Below are 20,822 nucleotides of genomic sequence, written 5' to 3' on the forward strand. Positions count from 1 at the left end.
GAGTACAAAAGGCATATAACTGAAGCTAATCTTTAAGAGAAGACACATTACAATGTATAAAGAACTGATTAAGTTTATATAATGAAAGCAATAGCATGAGTTTGGGCTGCTGAACAGCTTTATCATCACTGCATCGTGTTAAATTTGTTATCTACCATGCTGTGCCAGATAAGGAAGTCTGAATGAAAAAATCCAATCGAGTTAAACCGAGTGGCTGGATAAAGCTGAACATTAAACAGGATTAAAAGAGAGGCTGGTGCAGTCCATTGTGGTGAGTGGTTAAGCCGTTAGAGTATCAAGAGCTGATCAGGGTACCAGAGAAGCCTGGAAAAATACTTGCCACTGGGACAAACTGACGTTTAAGGGAGAGCTGACCTGTTAACCCTGTTAAGGTTCCCAGCTGGCACTGAACCAGCTGCCTCCTGACCTCAGAGCAATCCAGCACAGCCAACGTCAAGTGCAGAGGAGCCTCAGCGAGAGGCAGCTCTCCAGCTAGTATAGTGTCCCTGCACTGTCAACTATTCTGCTCCTCGTCTGTGCTCAGGTGTCATGTCCATACACCAGAACTAGCACCAAATAAAACTAAAAACTATAACAACATTGCAATGGAAGGGTATTGTTTTATTATCTTGGGATTTTTTTTCAGTGAGAAGACTGAATTTTCACTAATATCCAAGTCATTATTATGGATGCTAATACCCTCTTCAAGCATGGAGAGAAACCAAACACCTTAGTCATCAAATGCTTGGTTTTCAGATTTCAAAACACTCATTTCTAACCTGCACTAACTCCATATTTTAGCAAACCAGTGTAGTTGCTTGATATTCTGAGATGTCAACAAAACCTCACAGGTTTTGTTTTCCCTTGTACTGTCCCCCAACTCTTACTTTGAAAGGTTGTGGTATGTTCCTGTTTTCAAACTGCAGCACACTTTGCAGATGCAATGTATAGCAAAAACCTCAGCAAATAATCTTTCTCATTAGCATAAGTCAACCCTAAACAACTTTGATGCTATTCTGATGACTTTGTTGCCAAAAACCCAGGTTAGACCATCCAAAGTTAGCGTTAATACCTTCTACGTCCTGTTTGCAGTGCAGACATACCATTAGCTATGGGGGATATCAGTTATTGAACAGATGAAACACTGACAAGGAACAGTGGTTGACAAGTTCTGTGCTGCTGGCTTGTATTTCCAGTAAGTCTTCATTTTTAAAACTACTCCAGCGATAAAGAGGCTCATAGAGCTGTTCCTGTGTGTAGTCAAGAGATTCATTAGCTTGCCAACAAATGGCAAATGAGAAAGCATCTGCTCAGTGACCTATTTCCACATTTGTGGCCAGCAGTGGGAGTGCTGAGGTTAGACTAACCCCTGGGACAAACCACTCACCCATGACAGGTAAATGCATCCAACTGTCCTGGAGTAAGTCACTCAGTCCTCGTGAAACTGCCTTTAATTAGTTGAAAGCCACAAATGCACTTTAAATATTTATAACAGAACCCTGATCAGCACTCAGGAATGCCAACCAACATTTTAATAATAATTTAAAAACTGTTTTTAGGAGACTGAGATCACCGAAAAGCAGTGCTATGTAATCCCACATCACAGTAACATATGGGCTTTCTACTTGGTATTTATCAACCTTTATTAACAATGACGTGTTTCTATAAGCTTGATCAGAAGCATCAGTAAAGGAAGATCTACTCCATGCTTGGGTCCAAGTCTGAGTACCTGAAAATACTATTGTTTACAAGCAGATAGCCCCTCTTCAGTGTAGCAAAAAAAAAAAAAAAAAAAAACTGCTTTGCAAAAATACATTATTCCGCTGCAATAATTGTCTTCTCTTATCACTTTTCTAATTTGTCAGTTTTAATCCAATTGTTACATTCCAGTGGAAACAAAGAGGAAAAAAGCTAAAGAATCAGTTTCTAGAAAATCTGGCCAATACTGACACCAATTATGATGTCTCTAGAGCAAACAGCAGGAGAGGTAGAAAATATCTTTGTTTAATTTAGATCCAATGGAAAAAGATGCTTGAGCAAGTAGGTACTAAGAGTAATATTTGTCATCATAACCACTAAAGACAAGTGACCAAGACCTCTCCCACTTTTGGCCACATCTGCATATTCATCTAAATTCTACATCAAAATCCAAAATCCAATTTCCAGCCATCTTCCAGAATTCAAGCAAAGCAGCACACACCGATCTACTCTGATAACATGTTAGCACTACACTACCTTGATTATTGGTGCTTTAAAGTACCAGACAAAACCAACGGCAACCCCTGAAATCAACCGTACATACTGCTAGAAAAAGAATAAAGTTGACGTGCTTGTGTGCACTAAGAACATAGTGCAACCTGACAACCAGCATCTGAATATTTCATTTTAGTTTTTTACTGAAGACTAGTTGGGTCTTTTGATTAAGAAGTGAATTTGGAATTGCCTAAAAGAGGGAATAAAGGCAAGGAGCTGTTTCTCAGGTTTCCACATTTATACTCATATGTCCATAAAATTTCAATTGTGTTTCAGACCAAAAAACTTGTAGTAATTTCATTTTTAGCAATTCATAAATCTCTTTCCATTGTTTGTATTTTGGGACTCCTTTTTAGAAAGGTGATAAAGTAAAAATAACTATTTTGCATAATGAAACTCAATACTGTCTTTAAAGCATCATGTATGTTCAGCGCTGAGCAAGAAAATACATACACATACAATAGTACTGTAAGATTTCATTTTCACTTATGCTCTGAGAGAGACTCTTTGGTTCACAAAAAAACATAATATTGGAAAAGAAAGGATCTGCAGGTTTACAATATTACTCCGGTTCCCTGCCCCTTTTACATGGCAATGTGTTACCTGTCCCTATTTTTTCCATTAAAAACTTCTATAGTATTTAAGTTATTACTTAGTAGTGGCACTATCCAAATATACACTATGTTAATAGTTCACATAAAAGCATGAATACAAACAGTATTAGGTCCCACGGCTCTGATGTAGTCTATGCACCAGACTATGCTTTCAAGTGAAACTAGTAAGCTTAAAGAAGCACTACATAAAGCTATCAAAGAACATAATATACAAAACCTAAGAATGATTTTACTTTAGTTCAGTTTGTAATAACAGTCATACAAACACTTACGGTCATTAAGGTCAATGTACTAGATATAGTTTTCATCAACTTTTATTTGTAGTTTTTCCAAAATACTGCTCTTGATGTAATGCATGTTGTTGTTTAGCATTTTATTAAAAAGGGTACAAGTTAAAGCTTTAGAAAGCTTCCATTTAAATACGAAATTCAGGGTGCTATCATTCAGAAGATTCAAGAGACTAAAAAATGAGTGCGTTATCAAACTATGTCAGCATACTCAGGAAATTAGCAGCTGAACCAAATACAAAGGTGCCCTCGAGTGGCCACTTTATATGCACACAATATACAGGGAAATAACCTAAATGGACTACTCCACTCATTTTACAGGTTTTAAGTTCAGCTACTACATATGTTTTTCTCATTTCAGCAGACTTTTGACATCTCCAACGAATGTTGACAACACTAAAATTAGTATTTTATTTTAAAGCAGTAGCAATTACAGACTGCTATTAGATGCATATAAACACACAACCAATTGCGTACCATTTTTTAAAGAGGCCCATTCTCAAAATACTGAAAGGAGTACAACACTAATGTACTATTAATAACACTTATCTATGAATTTCTGTGGAAGTTCTTTAGGCTAACTGGCACGGCTTTTTTTAAAGTTACTAAAATGTCTCCCTCATTCAGTGCTCTAACCACTGGACATCACTTAAAAATGTTGTGTCCCACATTTCACAAAACACAGTAGTAGCTGGCTCTTCAAAGAAGATGGTACTGCTCTTCCGTCAATATTCCGAACATGCTCACCACTCCTCCATCCTTTAGATAACCACCTCTTGAGATATTACAGGAAGTCACCATGGCTTAATTAAAGGTTGACACAGGATAAACAAAACAGATCCTTTTAACTTCTTACTGGAGCGTTCTCCATTTCCCCTGTCCAACCCAACAGATGCTTCCTGTATTTGTTCCAGGGAAAACTGTCTTTCATGAGAGCTTCCTAACACTTCAGAACAATACCTTTTTTTTCCTCCTAAGTGGCTTGCCCTGCTGCATATCAGATCATTTACATTTTCATGATCCACATTAAACTGGCAACGCAGTCACCGCAGATTTCAGCTTCAACAGAAGTTTTGTTTACATGGATGTAGTAACTTGTAGCTAGGCGGTCCAGCTGTGCGAACTACTGCTCACACGGGTGGGTTCACACTTATAGAACTGGGGAAAACAAGACCCTGCATACGGGAGCTACTAAGAATGCAGGCAGCATACCCAAAATCCACACCCTGGATTCTCTAAATCATTCATTTCACCATTACTGGGCAAAGTCCAGCTCAAAAGCAGTCACTAGTGGTACACTCAGGACTTGATACTGGGGCCAGCTATTTAACTTCTTCACTTATGCCCCATACAATGAGACAGAGTACATCATCAGCAAGTTTGCAGATGATACAAAATGAGGAGGAGTGGTTGATACACTAGATAGGTGTGCTGCCATTCAGAACACCGTTGACAGGACAGGTCAACAGGAACCACATGAAGTTAAAAGGGAAGTGCCAAGTCCTGCACGTGGGGAGGAATAACCCCATGAAACAGTCCAGGCTGGGCATCAACTAGCTGGAAAGCAGATTTGCAGAGGAGGAGCTGGAGGTCCTGGCAGACAAGTTGGACATGAGCTAGCAATGTGGCCAGTTCTGGGCTCACAAGTACAAGAGAGACATGGGCAGACTGGAGGAAATCCAGCAAAGGGACACTAAGATGATTAAAGGATTGAAGCACCTTTCGGATAAAGAGAGGCTTCGTGACTTGAGATTGTTTAGCCTGGAGGAGAGAAAGCTAATGGGAGGGAAAGGAGGGAAGAAGTCTTATTAACGTGTATAAATACCTCGTGATGGGGAGCAAAGACTGAGGCAGATTGTTGCCTGTGCTGTCCAGAAACAGGGCCAAGAGACACTGAACATAAATTGAAACACAGGCAATCTCACTGAAATGTAAGAATAAACACACACACACACACACACCCAACCGTGGGGGTGGTTGAATACTGGAACAGGTTACCTAGACAGGTTGTGGAGTCTCCAGCCCTGGAGATATTCAAAACCCAACTGGCCACGGCTCCAAGCCACCTGTTCTAGTTGACCTCACTTTGAGTAGGGGGAATTGGATGATCTCCAAGGGTCCCTCCCAGCCTGAGCTGTTCTGGATTCTATAATTCAGCCCATCCTAACAGCATGATCTTGCAAAATAGTTTATCCCACTTCCACTGTCCCTGCCCTCAAGTCATAATTCTTGTATGGTATTTCAGTGCTTCCTATTGATGCCTATCTTCATTAGCATATTTCAAAAATACTTCATATCACTTGATTCACAAATTCTTCACAGACCACTAAAAAACCCACTACAGTTCTTGCAATACTGGGAGGGGTAACTGGCAACCTCTCTCCAAGCCAATGACTGAATGCTTCTCAATGCTAGCTGCTATAAACTTACTGTTCACATACACTATCATACCCCAGTTTATCCATCTTAAGGTGCCCACGTGACACACTTTAGTGCAGTAAATGTATTATGGATTTAATCTCCTTTAAGATAACTTTCTGGCAAATGTGCTGTCACAATGTCTAAAATCACGTTCATTTTATCCAGTTGCCTGTCTAAGTTCATACTTAAATTATACACAATGTCTTAGGACAGCATGGAAAATGTAGACCCATTATTCTTTTCCTTCAGTGAACTTAAGAGTTATATGGAACTTCTGCTCCATACATAATTCACACCCTTTCTTAAATATAGAAACTTTGTTTACTATTCTCTAAACATTGTCAGGACATGATAATATATTCACACTCCATGTAGTCAAATAGATCATGTCAGTTCATAATTTTTGAGACTGAGAGTATCTGGAATCTGCTTAAGTTGATTCACCATCCTCCCTGAATAAGGCAATTTCCATATATATTCTGAGAAGTTGTGCTCTTTCTTCTCCTATGTACTTATTTTTATTAAAAGCTGCAGACATTGTTTGTGATAATACCCACGTAGCTAGTCTTTATCCACACCCAACACAGTGACCTCACTGCTTCTCCTCATTACTTGTATGGCATAAGGGTCATTGTATTAGATATTAAAATAAACAAAAGTTTAAGAAAGATTATCTTTTTACAGTTTTTATTTTACATCAAAGAGGAGGTGCTAAGACTTTAAAAAATTTGGAAAAATATGGCTGCTTCAAACTTGATTTCCCGAACCTCTGTGCAACTTCAGTACACTTTTACCTTAGCAGCATGTAGATAGAGTCAAATTCAATTATTTGGACTGGGTACCAGAAATCCCTTCATTAGTGCAGTCCTGTGTCTCAAACAATCATGCCGGCAGCTGTTAATCAATAGTGTATTTTAGACAGATTTTGTTCTTTCTGGAACCCCAGTTCTAAAAATCATGCATTTCCTCTTGGCTTACTGGTAAACTGCATAATCACCTACTTCAAAGCTTACTTCCTTTAATCAGTAATTTTGGGAGATTCTTACTAATTCCCAAAAAACTAAAACAAGCAACATTTGCTATTTTTCTTGGCCACTGCATCTACGATCATGAGCCTCACTAACAACTGTCCCTCCACCTTACCACTTGCACAGCGTTGATTACAAATATTTGGGACTCAATACAGAGATCATCAGTCAGGATGAATACTCGTGTTCAGAAATTACTTTCATAAAAACAAACATCCCAAAGTATTTGGAGATGCAGAGCACCGGTCCTGGAGCCATTGGTCTTGCCATACTTCTGCCTTATTTCCAGAGTGAACAAATGACTTCTGCTGAAGTTAAGCCAAGTCACCCTTTGAGCACTTCACCCTGCCAGTTATAGTCACAACGTTGAATTATTCTTATTCTATTTGTAACCAAATATCAAGCACCATCTCTCACCCAAGCACAGAAACCCAGTCAATGCATTTTTATCAGCTCTGTTCAGACCTGTACCAAGCCAAGGGCTCTGACCTTTCATAATGCCTTCCCTTCAGCAAGAGCAACTTCTACCCACTATTGTCACCTCAGACATCATTCCAGGTACTGGTGATAAACCTATTAAAGGATGGGCAGAAATCAGGCAGGAATATTAAGTAGAGGAGCAGCCTTGGGATCAGCTAAATTCTTTAACAATGACGAGAAAGATGATATATGTGTATTTTCTCTCTCAAACAACAGGATTTCTGTTCTTTAAAATTCACTACTAACTCTGAAGTGAAGAGCTACCAGACTAAGTTGTTACACACTCATATTCGTATACAACTAGGAGCTCCCTTCACATTAGTTGACCAGATGATGCCTATCTATTTCTTAAGATGTAAATATGGAGGGGAAGCAATGCAGTCTTACTCTTCAGGTTTTATTATTATAGTCACTAAGTCTAACCTCTGAACAACTTCTTCCCAACTAGAAAGAGATCTCTCCAGCAATCTTCCATTTTCAGTTCTGGATTCAACGACTTTGTCTTACGATTGGTTAGATAATGAAGGGAAAGCAACAAGGCCAAAAAGTGAACTTGTCAAATAACTGCTTTGTCGTGATGGTCATGAGTGTGAGTTAACACTTGAAATCTGCTCTCTTTCACTGGAAAAAGCATTCTGCCCACAAGCATTTGTTGTGACATTCTGAATAGATTCCTGAGAACACTCCTCATCCTGCATTCAAACCAAGCTGTACATCATCCATTTTCAGTTTCATTCAAGTGTTTCAAAAGAATCAAAGGTTATGATTACTCAACTAAGATGACAATTAGCCTTGAATACACCATGATGTCATTTTTTCAGCCTGTAACAGAATGTCTATTAAAGAACTGCAAACATTCCATTTTCAATTTGTTAAACATCTCTCACATCTGCTGGTGATGTTAGAAAATCTACTGCAAACATTGTTTCCCCAGTACAGGTAACAAATTTCATGAGAACTGGGAAAAGAACCTGGCCCAAAAGCCAAGAATAGCTAGATCTGCCACAGCTTCCAAGAAAATATCACCACAGGAAATTAAATTTAAAAAAATGCCCTTGCATGAACACCCAGGCTGCGATAACCACACACTGCAGTTATAAGTCTTACGAACCCAAGTTTCTCTCTTCTGACTTAGCATCACCATCTTCATCCATGGGTTTTCTTGGAAGTAGTAGAAAGTGGTATGAGGCAATAAGAGAATACCAAGTTATCCAGAAAATTACCAATATATCCCAGACAAAAAAATGAAGGCCAAAAAAAAAAACCCCAGAAACAAAAGAGTAACTGCAATTGTGCTAAGGCCCAGTGAGAATCATAGAATCGTTTAGGTTGGAAAAGACCTTTAAGATCATCCAGTCCAATCATGAACCTAACATTACCTAGTCCACACTAAACTAATCAAGGGTAGACTAGACTAAACCATGTCCCGAAGTGCCATGTCTACACGTTTTTTGAACACCTCCAGGGATGGTGACTCCACCACCTCTCTGGGCAGCCTGTTCCAATGCCTGACTACCCTTTCCATAAAGAAATTTTTCCTAATATCCAACCTAAACCTCCCCTGGCACAGCTTGAGCCCATTTCCTCTCGTCCTATCGCTAGCTACTTGGGAGAAGAGACCAACACCCACCTCACTACAACCTCCTTTCAGGTAGCTGTAGAGAGTGATAAGGTCTCCCCTCAGCCTCTTCTTCTCCAGACTAAACAATCCCAGTTCCCTCAGCCGTTCCTCATAAGGCCTGTGCTCCAGAAGAACACAGGAGAAAAGCCTAAACAGGGAAAAAAGGGAAAGGAGAAAAACAAAACAAAACAAAAAACCCCAACAAAACCCCACACCAAACCAAGACTAAAGAGGGAGTAAGTTAAGGCAGACAGCTGCCTAGCCTGTATGGTGTTTTTCCATTTCGGAGTTTCTTTTGTATACCCAGACTTAGAACTATGCAAGTCTTCTCTGCCATAATAAGGAGCCTCCCTAAAATAGTAAGGCACTTTATTCACCGATAGCTTTATATTTCATTCTCTTGGAATATGTCATGTGTCTCCAACAAGGCTCATATTTACCCCACTTACATTTACTCCAACAATTCTGAAAAAGTCCTTCAAGTCATTTATTTAAGCATACAAGTTCAGATTCTTGGGGAAAGGTGTTTGTGTAATTGTAAGCTGTGCTCTTCTAAGAGTGCTCCAGGAGACAGTAAACTAAAGGAGCATAAAGAGTTTAATGAGAGCCCAAAGCAAACAAAATATTTAATAAGCAACAATCTTCAGGACTAAGATTGCTAGAGGAGAAACTGCTTTGCATTCTTCACCCTTCAGTTCTAGGACTGTTGTGTACAACCCCCCCCCCCCCGCCCCATTATGAATATAAAAGGATTTGCCTATGCTTGAAAGTGATAATCAGGTGCAAAGCTGAAATGAAATGATATTCCTGAACAGTTTCATGTCAGCACCCACCTGAAGGAGAGTTTTAACATACAAAATTACCTCACACCACTTGACCCATGGTAACTGCCTGTAGTTAAGTACAGAACTGATGCAAGCTCTCGATTGTGTTGTACAAGCTTTCGGGGATAAATCAAGTCAAACAGCACAGCATATTGCACAGTAAATTGCTCACGTTACTGTATCTTAGATGCACCACATTTATAAAGACTCCCTAATCGTTTCACTACTATGTGAGGTTTGCTTTATTGGATTCTATGCTATATTTTGCATCATTCACAGCTTATGTATGCCTAAAAATCGAGAAGGGGGCTTGGCAGAAAATGAATTCTAGGAGTACAATATTATGCTGAGGATATTTAAAATAAGTTGACTGGCTAACAGCTACTAGTGCTCCTAAGTTGATTATGCAAAGAGCAAAAAAAGTTCCTGCCGTTAACAGTACTAAATTACATGTTATTCGCAGAACAAATATATGTATTCCCAGGTAACATCCTGTCAGCTTCAAGTGTTTTTACTTGTATTATTCCTCTTTCCAAGAATGTAAGCATTTATAAAAAGCATAAAAAAAAATGAAGTCCTGAATGCTTCAAAATTACATCATACTAAAGCAAAACAGGAAGGCAGATGAAGAGACATGGGTTCCTTAAGCAGTCAGTCTTTAGAAGTCTTGACAAACCGAGGTCTCACCACAGTAGGACTATGAACTACTTTCTGAGAAAGGGAGTGTTGATCTTTCATGCCGGTGTGTCTCTTGTTAATGTTGGGAGAGAATTATGACAGGCACTGGCTTGAGAACACTACTTCTATCTCTGTTGTGGGCTATGCTGCTTACATGGAATATACTTTGACAATAAGGATACATTTTCCTAAACATGATAAATACCATACAGTTGTCATCACAGTTTTAGTCATATCATCAAACCCTACAACTGTATCTAAGCATTTACAGATCATTTCAACTATAAGAGTTTTTCATAGAGCTGACATGCATCTGAAGATACTTCCATAGGGGTACCAAAAAAAAAAAAAAAAAAAAAAAAAAAAATCAGTTTGCCTTCCCTAGTAGGCTAATGTATTCAAAACTCTCTTCTTTACATTGATCAGAATAAAACTTCAAAATAAATACTGCTATTTTAACAGCAGCTAAACAGAAAAAATTTCAAAAAATGGCAATATTCCAGTGCTCTGGAAATAAAGTATTTCTACAAATGCATTGTTAGACTTTTTTCTAAAACTTTTTCTTCTTGTCTTACGACATTATGGAGCAGCAAACGCATACATAACTGTTAAAAAAATTTCTAATTAACCTCTAAAAAGGTTTCTGTTCCAAGTAAGATCTAAAATAGTATAAATATTCAAAAAAACCCTGAAAGGCACCCATAAAACTCATCCACATTAACATATTCCTTAAAATGTCAGATTGATTTTAACTGTATTATCAGTGTTGGTAAAAAATAATGAATACATAATTTCTGTTGGCATTTTTTCCCAGGATTCCCCCCCCTAAGCTACATTGCTTATTCTGAATTGGAGCTCCTGCTTTTTGTTTCACCTGAAGTACATGTGAAAGTACATCTGCAAAAAGAAGGGACAAGCATAGTGTAATCACTTCGATAAATTCCCTACCTAAGTCTCCCAACCTGACCCAGAGCACTGTAGTTTGCCTACCTGGGCCTACCATTCCTGCTACATTCCATAGGATTTTTCTCAAGGCTAGAGCATAAGATTGCGGTTAAGAATTAGGCCTAAATGATACCAGACTGTTTGTCAGTACCAAACAAAACAAAACCACAAAAAACAACCAAAGGGGAAAAAAAAACCCAAAACCAAAAAAACCAAACACACCACTATTCAAGGGTGTCAGTCTCTCACATCCTTCTCTAACCAAGTCACAAGCCTGCACTGAGTCTGAGCAAGAAAACAAAGAGAGTAACTATTTCCTAATAACCCACTTAACAACAGCTAAGTAAATTATACCACTCATTTCGTCCTGAGCACTGATACAGAACCAGCATTTCACATTTTCCCAATAATGATGGATCAGAAAAATCTGAGATCTATGCATTTTAATAGATTTTAATTATTTTTTAAAGTCAGGCTGCTTTCCATCAGCATTAGATTTTTCTAATGTATATTTCGTCTCTACTTAAATGCATTATTCTATTTAAAACGTAACTAGCCAATAAAACTGCAGTTGCTTTTTTTTGCCTATAGCTTTATCCTGCACAGCTTTTCAGTGAACCGTGAAAAAAAAAATTTAGTTTTTCATATTTGCCTATTTTTAGTCTGCATGTTTGATGGCACTACTGGTCTCTGCACTAGCTAATTTTGTTACTATAGTGTATGTCTCTAAAAACCAAATTTAGTATTACAACAGTCTTGTCAGAAAACAAAACATGTCATATAATTAACAATTATAAATACCAATTTTGTAACAAAAGATACATGAATCCCAAGCATCACAGAGCCAAGAACTGAACTTTGACATATACTCCTGAACTCCAACAGACAGAATATATTAACATCAAGACAGACATTGTACCATTAGACAAACTTGAAAAGCTTATGATCTTGCCAAAATTAAGCTAAAAGAACTATTGTACTGCATGTTTTAAGAGAATCTATTCAAAACAACTTTTACACTACAGGAAGCTTTTACCACAAGCAACTTGTAACAGTGGACCAAATCCAGGAAAGCCCCTTAGATTTTTAACCACCTCCGTGAAATTACGTGGTTAAGGGAAGAGACCCTTAGGGCATAGCAAGCCTGTTGCTGCACCTCTGTATTACCTGCTCATACCCAGAAGGGACTCATTTTACCAAATGACCACATACATAGGCATCTCCAACTCAAATTGGTCCTAATCCAAACAGAAGGCATTGCTATTTCAAAGGTGATAACAAAAAGTAAGCATGCTAAAAGCTCACGTCACCCCAACAACGCCAATTTTGATTAAAAATAGGGCACGGTGGTCTCTGCAAAAGTAAGTGGGGTAAAGAAATCTTCCAGAAGAAGAGAACTTGCCATGACATAGCACGGACAAGCCACCTGAACAGTTCACAAGACTACTACTCATGAAAGTTTCATGCTAGCAAGTGCTTTGATGCTACCAAAACACTTGGCAGAGGGCTGAAGGCAGGAATCTCCCCCTTCCTCCACAGCTGCCTCTCAGTTCCCAGGGAATCTTAGCCACCTCCTGGCAGGGTGGGAAGATGGATGGCATCTCAGATGTCATCAGGACTGCAAAAGGAAAGCTTTAGAAACCATCACCACCCCCTGCACAGGGGCACAGAAATGCGTACCCCCGCAGAACTCCCTTACCCACCCCATTCTTCTCAAACTCCCCACAGACCTCCATGTGCTGGAAGTGTACGGTAACTTCCCCTCTTCCCTGCCAACAGTGTCCAGGAGCATAAAAGCAGTGTATCAGACATGCAGAACAGAGGCCCAGCTTCACCTTTTTTTCCTCTTCCCTGTCAGTCCCAGGCCCACTAGAAAGATGATCACTGAATACCAGTCACAGCACTACAAGTGCATGTGAGCTGGGCTGGGACCAGAGCCAAGGAGGGTAACACAACACAAGCAGCAGACTAGGTCTACAGGCACTACATTAGTTCAGCTAATTTAGTATCGTGTACTTTTAGGATTTTGCTATAACTGTGATTTCAGATTGCCTACCTCAAACCTGATGTTTGGTGGCCTTGAATAAATGCAGGTGAATGTGCATGAGTCATCTATTGCTAAAAGAATTCATAATCAGACTTTGTTCCTGTCTCAGAGAGATTATGACATTTACATTAGTCAGGAAAGAAAAGCCCAAGTAGGAAGAAATAAAATGGTGTTTCCTATTCAGCACTAACATGCATCTCTTCAGCTTGCCTGGATTCTATCCTTGCTGCTATGACAGGTAAGCAATTCATATTAGTCTGCAACACGATAAAGCAAAATCTGATTACTCCCTTCAAACACATTAAGGCAGCAGTGGACTACAGTATTAGACACCTAGGTTCTCTGTTTAGAAAGATTTTGGGAGTCTTTTGAACTTTTTAAAGTAGTATAATTTTAAACAAGTCTTCCTATTTTCTACTTTGGAATAAAAGTAAAGGGTAACTGACAGCGCAATTCAAACCACAGTTGTATTTTACCTCTTAAGTGAAGCAATTTTCCCCCTACTTCAACAATGCTTAATGAAATACACTCCTCTAGTTTCCAGGTTTGGGTTTTTTTTTTTTTTTCCCTTCTGAAATGAAACTATCATTCAAAGATCCATTTTCTCAGATGGCAAAGGCAACATAAACTCCCACTCTTTACACCCACCCTTGCACTCGTTTCCCTGTCAAAGTTCACTGCCCAGTAAGATGGAGTAGTAGTAAGTTACATGTTAGGCCATACTCAAATAATGTAGGTATAGAGGAGTGTGTGTTTAAGCATAAATACACCTCTATAAATAAAAATATATAAACTAGATTGTATGCCCCAGACATAGTTGTATCCAAAAAACCAAACAAGGCTGTGAACTTCCATAAAAGCCGACATTCTCAAAACTGTTTTGCCAGACAAGCACTCACCGACTTACCATAGTGAACACACAGCGACATGATTAAACAGCTGGTTTGCCATACTGCCTGTGTTTGCTGTTACAGTGCACCTTGCTGCAAGCGACAGTCTGGAATTCAGCAGAGCAATAAGACCCTCGGAAGAGGGGCCCAAAACACCCTAGGATTTCTCATCAAGGTATTATAGAAAATGAGGGAAGACAAAGTCACCAGAAACAGTAATCCTGTCTTATCCTTGTAACACAGAAAAAGATTGAAAGTATACTGTTAAAGAACCACTCATCACTGGAAGAGAAAAAACACAATATAAAGAGTTGGAAGCAAGCTATTTGTTGGATCACAATGCTTTGCTGTTATAAATGTAATAAACAATATAAGTTGAACTGACAGAAGTTCCATACCTAGGAATAGCTTTCAAGAGATACAAAAGAAAACATTTAGCTCGGTATCAAAAAGTTTTCGACCTTGAAAGACATTTTAACATACATAATGTTTTCTACATTTCTCTTATGTAGCTTTCAAAAAAGAAAAGTGGCAGAATTCTTGGCGAAATTGTTTACTTACATTGAAGGCATTAACTGCATTTTTATCATAATACTTCTTCTTTTCGTACTTATCCCTGATGAAAAATTCCACAGCTCTGGAAGTAGCTAGTTTAAGGAAAATATGCGTTCAGATAAATATCAGCATTAACCTAAAAAGCTGATGGGTTATTCAAATTAAAGAATTGCACTAGATTCTTGCTCCATCTCATTTTGTACTTTTAAAACAACAGAACAAACTGCTCTATACAGAACAATTGCTATTGCAGTGTCCAAAAAGAGCTTCTTTTTACTGCAGAGAATTAATCAGTTTAAACTCTTAATGAAACCATATGAGAAAGGTATACTAGAAGTAATTCAGTGTTCCACAGTTCAGACATTTTTACTTCGTTTTTATAAATTACAGGGCTGTAGTACTGCAAATAACTTGAATAAAGGTACTTGTATACGGTAAAAAAAGTATAGTTTACCATCATAACCTGGGAAAAAGTACTTTCTCTTCAGATAAAAGGTGAACTGTATGTACCTGTTCTCTGATTTGCACAAACTGTATCATGCATCAGAAGCTGATCATAAACAGTTCTCTGAGATCAGTAAGTCCTCCATGAGAGTCTCCTATAACAGCAAACATCTCTGTGGAAAGGAAAGGAAACTAAAACACGAGTAATAAAAAGATATTGAAGCAAAGGTGGAAATAGCAACAAGCATATTGATGTAGAAGACCAGAACTGACAGCTCACTAGCTCAAACACAAAAAAGACAACTAGTTGTTTTCCTCAATTATTCTCTCAGCTTCCATAAGCAGCTCATCCAAAGCAGTGTGAATACTTTAACTTCAGTAAAGCTGATTCTCTGGTATCTGTAGAACAAACTTTAACTAATTTGTTCAGCAATATGATTATCTATTAAAAAATCGAAATTGCAACTGTGGAAACTCAGATTCATTGCATCTTGAACTTCCATAGCAATTTTTCCTCAATTGATCGAAAGATACCTTAGCTCCACATACTACCTCTTAAGATTACCACTGAGCTCAGAGCACTCAGTTCCTTCATTCTGTGCATCAAATTATAACGTGAACAATCACATTTAGTTTCAAATTGTATGCAACTGTCACCTGAAGACACTGCTTCACCAAAAACCAAAACATTCTTTTCTACCTCTTTCCAAATATATCTACATCCTAAAGGGCATCTTGAGTACTTTGAACGTACAAGTTTCTTAGTACTAAGATTGCATTATTCTTCACACATACCAAAGGACTGTCATTTTGCCAAAAATCAATGTATATTATCAAATTACAGATGAATGGAAGTTGTGTAATACGCACAATAACCCACAACTTTTCAAATTTAGTTAAGACTAAACAGGATTCCCTCAGAAAGTTTATTTCCAACTTGCAGTACAAATTACTGCATTATATAATCTCAGCGGGGGGAGGAGACAGAGAAAGGGAATTCAATTCTTTTCCATGCATTTGGGCTGTAACTGAATAACTGTATTAGAACTAATTAGAACTAATTCAGAAGTAAACAGAAAAGATTCAAAACTTGATTGTTATAAAATACCTTAGAACAACCTATCCTTTCTTCAAATGAAAAGTCTTAGTTATTTGCCAAAACGAACATTTTCAGATGGCACATGTATTTTGTCAAGTGTTCTAAGTTTTGGTTGCTCGGATTTTGGTGTTAAGATATTTTAGTTCTTTTTGCATAAGTATTTCCCTACTTTTAGCAGTTTCCCAGAATGCACACTCGATATTTCAGACTATTAGAAAGTTTTAATTTGAAAACTATTAACAGAGAATTATAAGTATTTAAATTTCATAGGGTTTCATTTTTCAGGATGCTATCACACTGGGGTATTAAGTTGTGTACTTTGAAAAATATCAACTTTATTCAAGATACCCCACTTCAATATGCGTGAATTTTTGGACCACATCTAAGTTTCTTTAGATCAATAACCTACTGCGTTCTTGTTAACAAAAGAATTTCAACCAACCTCAACAGTTGTCAAAACTGTTTTAAGAAGTGAGTAAAATGAAGAGACAAAAAATTATTCAATCTACTCTTGGAAAAAAACACTTTCAAACAGGAAGCTAAAGCTGCCATACCAAAAATCGTCAAGATGATCTTCAAAGTTAGGCTCTACACCAGGGCATCCCTGCCAAGTAGAAGGGAAGAATAATAATAAAAAAAAAATGCCCAGAAAGGTCACAGTCTTGTGATTAAGAAGCAGAAGTGATGGTGGACCTTTAGCAGGAGATTTTAGGCAGATCCCACATACGCATTTCTCCCGTGTCTCCATTCTACTACCTAAAAACCAGAAATAAGTATATTATAGTGCTACAGGAAGTTAAACACCAATATAGAACAACATATAAAAAAGTGATCATCACATGCAAAGAGTTTTCACAGTTCACCCAAAAGAATATTCAGAATATCGAAAATATTCATAACTGATGAGACACAATGCCGATTTTGTAGTGATAAAAAGGACAAAGAGGAAAGGCAAAAAAAGCCAATAACACAACAGCTTATCATGAATGCCAAGTGGGTAAGTAGCTGCCAAAGTTATGGGGAAATTGAGAAGTAAAACAGAAAATGTTGGCATCCTCTCTCCTGGCACTGTATTTTTAATAAAGAAAACACACGCAATGAAATATATTCAGAAGTCCAAGTCCACCACTTAGAAACTGACAACTGTTCAAAAGGCTATACAGTTACTTCAACATACACGGTGTCAACAAAAGAATTATTTTGAAAGCCTGAAAGTGAGACTTTTGGTCTGATCTGAAAACAAAAGCTTAGGGTAAAGCATTATTGCTTCTCCTGCAATAGCACCAGTGAATTCAAGTTAGCTGCACTAAGAACAAAATATACATCTTCAAGATCCACTTTTGAGTAAGTTTTAGTCAAAGTATTTCAGTCTTACTGCTGAAATAAAATTCTAGACTATTACAGCTGGCATACTACAGTGCTATCTGGTTTCAGTTACTTTTTTCTTATGCATATGTATGTTTAATTTAAAAGCTACTGGAATATGAAAAAATGTATCTGTTTTGCTCAAGTGCATTTTACAATGAGTCGTCTAACCCTTCCAAAAAAAAAAAAAAAAACCAAAAAACAAACCCACAACTTCTGCGCATACCATATCAAACATAGTATCTAATGAACAGAAGAAACAAAATTACTTTGAGATATAGAAGGAGAAAATTCAGATCCAGTTACAACTAAGTCTGTTTATCAGCCTCCATAGCTTGTATCATCATCAGGCTAAGAGAGTTGGGGAAAGATTCAGCTCACTTAACAGTAGGTATTTAGGATCTCATTATAGTTAAAGAGTTCCAGTAAGATCAGGTGAAGCAAATCCTACCTGTGGAGTAACTTCACTAAATCAGGAGCTAATACAAACCTAAATTAATGCCATTAGACATTATCCTAATGATTCAGTACATTCGAAAAAGGTATTTTTTGAGGAAAGCTATTTGTTGGCGGTAGACAATTTTTTTCCAACCCTCCCCCCTTCCAGGTACATGGTAATAACCACATACCGACACAAGGGGTGGCCGTCATGGAAGTTTGGTTTATTCAAATATTCCCATGTTAGTCATCTGTGCTTGCACACTTCATAGAATGTGCATAGAATGTGTGCATAGAATGCACACTTCAACTACAAAAAATTACAGAATACGTAATCTAGAGCAAGAAATCCATACTTCACTGGAGTAAGATCCAATGGCTTATTTTGCTTTACCATTCAGCTCATTTCCTGTTTAAACACTTCTAACTTCAGCTGGCAGTTACTCAAGATAAAGACAGAATATTCAAGAGCTCTCCAGTATCACTCTAACTTCCTACATACAGGGAATATATGAAGTCACCTATTCTGAGGCAAAAATAAATGGGCCTTGCCAAATCTCATTACAAAGTAGATTTGCTATATCTGAAGTAATTTAAGCCTTTTCTGAACCGTTCTCAACTTCCACTGTCATTTTTTATACAACAATATCAATGAAATAAATAAAGTGAGTTGCCAAATGTAGCAGTTCCTTGAAACAGTCATAACATCTAAATTGCATTAGAAGTCATTGCAATGTGAAAGCTAAAACAAAAAGGATACTGATCTGTTTGAGGTCTTCGGAAGTTCTCTGGTAGATTAGCTTCATAGAGTAGTCTTGCTTTAGTATTTCCCATTTCCTGCATGCACTAAGGAAAAGTGGTACAAAACAGTTAATTCATGTCCATGAATACTTTAAATCCTGAAACAGTCAGAATGCTGTTGCTGTTCTTAAATGACACTTCAAGTTTTCAACTTGCAGACCTCTCTGCTGCCATATGTCTTGGGAGATGCTCCCATGGCACAGGAGGGCTGCCTGCCAAGACTTGCTGGACAAGAGCTAATAACATAGATGCTGTTTACAGTGTAAACTAACCCATCCAGTGAAAGATAAGCTTTCATCTCTCAGGATGGCTCTTCAGACCAGGAGGAACTGGAGTAAGAAAATTTGCCTGGCAGCAGAAAGAGGCTTCAGACTGGAGTATACCTGGAAAAGTCAGCACTTGGTACACCAAAAGAATGTAATCAAGAATCAGACAGATGTGTGAATGCTACCTTACTGTCCCCTACTGAAAAGGAAAAGGCTTACAACACATTTTCTACAGGTAAAACAAAGAAGTGGCTTTCAGAGTCCCTGTGGCAAGGTACAATACATCTAAAATGATAAGAAAAAACAGCTAAACCAATTTCTGAAGTGAGCTTTCAGAACTTAAACTCATTACAGTAGAAATATAACACATTAAGAACTACTTTGATTGTAAAACATTTAAGTTGGGCATCATGATCAACTCAAATCCCTTCAAAAGGAACCCTGGCATTCCCTCTGAATTGAAAACATATTTTAAGATATTTTACCTGTATCTGCTCTGGTGTCCACTGGTCCAAGTTGACAGACTTGACCCTTGATATATGGACCCCAAGATTTCGATGTATTCCAGCACATCTGATGCAAATAAAAACACCGGTGTTCCAAGAGGCCCATCTTGGACCTAAGGGGAATAGGGAAATAAATTAGTTATTTTCAAAATTCCATACACTGTGAAGATCATCTTCAGCATAATTCTGTAGTGACAGCAGGAATACACAAGTCTGAATAAAGGTTCACAGCTGTTTCTCTAGGATACCTATTACTTATAACAAACTCCATTGTTAGCGATTTTATTTACAGCTTTCTACTTCTAAGCGATGTCACATAACACTTGAGTTAGCCAGATTAAGCTAGGAAGTCCTATGTTGTGTCCACTGCCCTCCGCCCCTGTCAAAAAAAAAAAAAACCAAAAAACCAAAACCCAAAACCCACAAACTTACTTTAGAAAGTTGGTTTACTAGTAACAACATGATTTTGCTTACATCTTGAATAATCCTTACGGCTATGCGTCAGATGCAAGCATCAGCAGAAATCAGTAGAAGTCGCCCCTTTTTCTCCAGTTAAAAGCTTCCCAAGACATGCATCTGTACTTAACTTGAAATTAAATGCAGGGCAATCTTATATTAATACAACAAATCCTTTAATACCTCACAGAGCACAGACTTTACAACAGTAGCACGCAAGCTCTTAGGGAATAATTATGCAGAGATTTGCAAAACCAGCTGATGAAAATATCCATGACTAAGAACAGTGGAAAACTGAATATATTCAGTACCCTTGTTTCCTAAACTACAGTATGAGTTGCCACTCACAGCCCAATGAATTTTCTCACAGAATTGGGTTGATTTATGAACCTTACCATTGTTTCTCAGCTGTGTTGGCACACTGAGACAGACCTAAAGTCTGCTGGGCTTGAACTCCCACAGTGACACTTGGGATGTTCGACTTGAAGTTACTACACAGCCTCAAATTAAACACATCTATATAATTTTATTCCATCTCTGTACACCACCACTGTTAAAGGCACTGCTTTAAAGTCCTTCTAGTTCTGAGCTCTAAGGAGTTCAGAGATTAAATAATTAACCATCAAAAGCAAGAAGGTGCATTGCAGAGTTGGAAAACACTTCAAGCAATTGTTTTCCACCTTTGTACGACAGACGCACATCTAGACCACTCATGCAACTGCAACAATTTGCATTTCAATATTAATATATTGTACGAACACTTTCCTGGGGCCTAGAAAAGAATTTTATGTCCCCTCTATCCTG

The 20,822-nt window shown here is 37.9% G+C and overlaps 1 protein-coding gene across 2 annotated transcripts in view; it reads right to left on the bottom strand.

Moving 5' to 3' along the window:
* Window positions 1–20,822, bottom strand: part of SMAP1 (small ArfGAP 1) — a 104,133-nt gene that overhangs the window by 55,173 nt on the left and 28,138 nt on the right. For both annotated transcript variants that reach the window (XM_075707521.1, XM_075707520.1), the window contains exons 2-4: window positions 19,542–19,675; window positions 18,750–18,835; window positions 14,650–14,725 (exon numbers count right to left, since the gene is read on the bottom strand). In XM_075707521.1, coding sequence (XP_075563636.1) covers window positions 14,650–14,725; window positions 18,750–18,835; window positions 19,542–19,675 — 296 coding nt within the window. The remainder of the gene's footprint in view (window positions 1–14,649; window positions 14,726–18,749; window positions 18,836–19,541; window positions 19,676–20,822) is intronic.

This window comes from Pelecanus crispus, chromosome 3 (assembly GCF_030463565.1).
Source record: "Pelecanus crispus isolate bPelCri1 chromosome 3, bPelCri1.pri, whole genome shotgun sequence".
NCBI classification, from domain to species: Eukaryota; Metazoa; Chordata; class Aves; order Pelecaniformes; family Pelecanidae; genus Pelecanus; species Pelecanus crispus.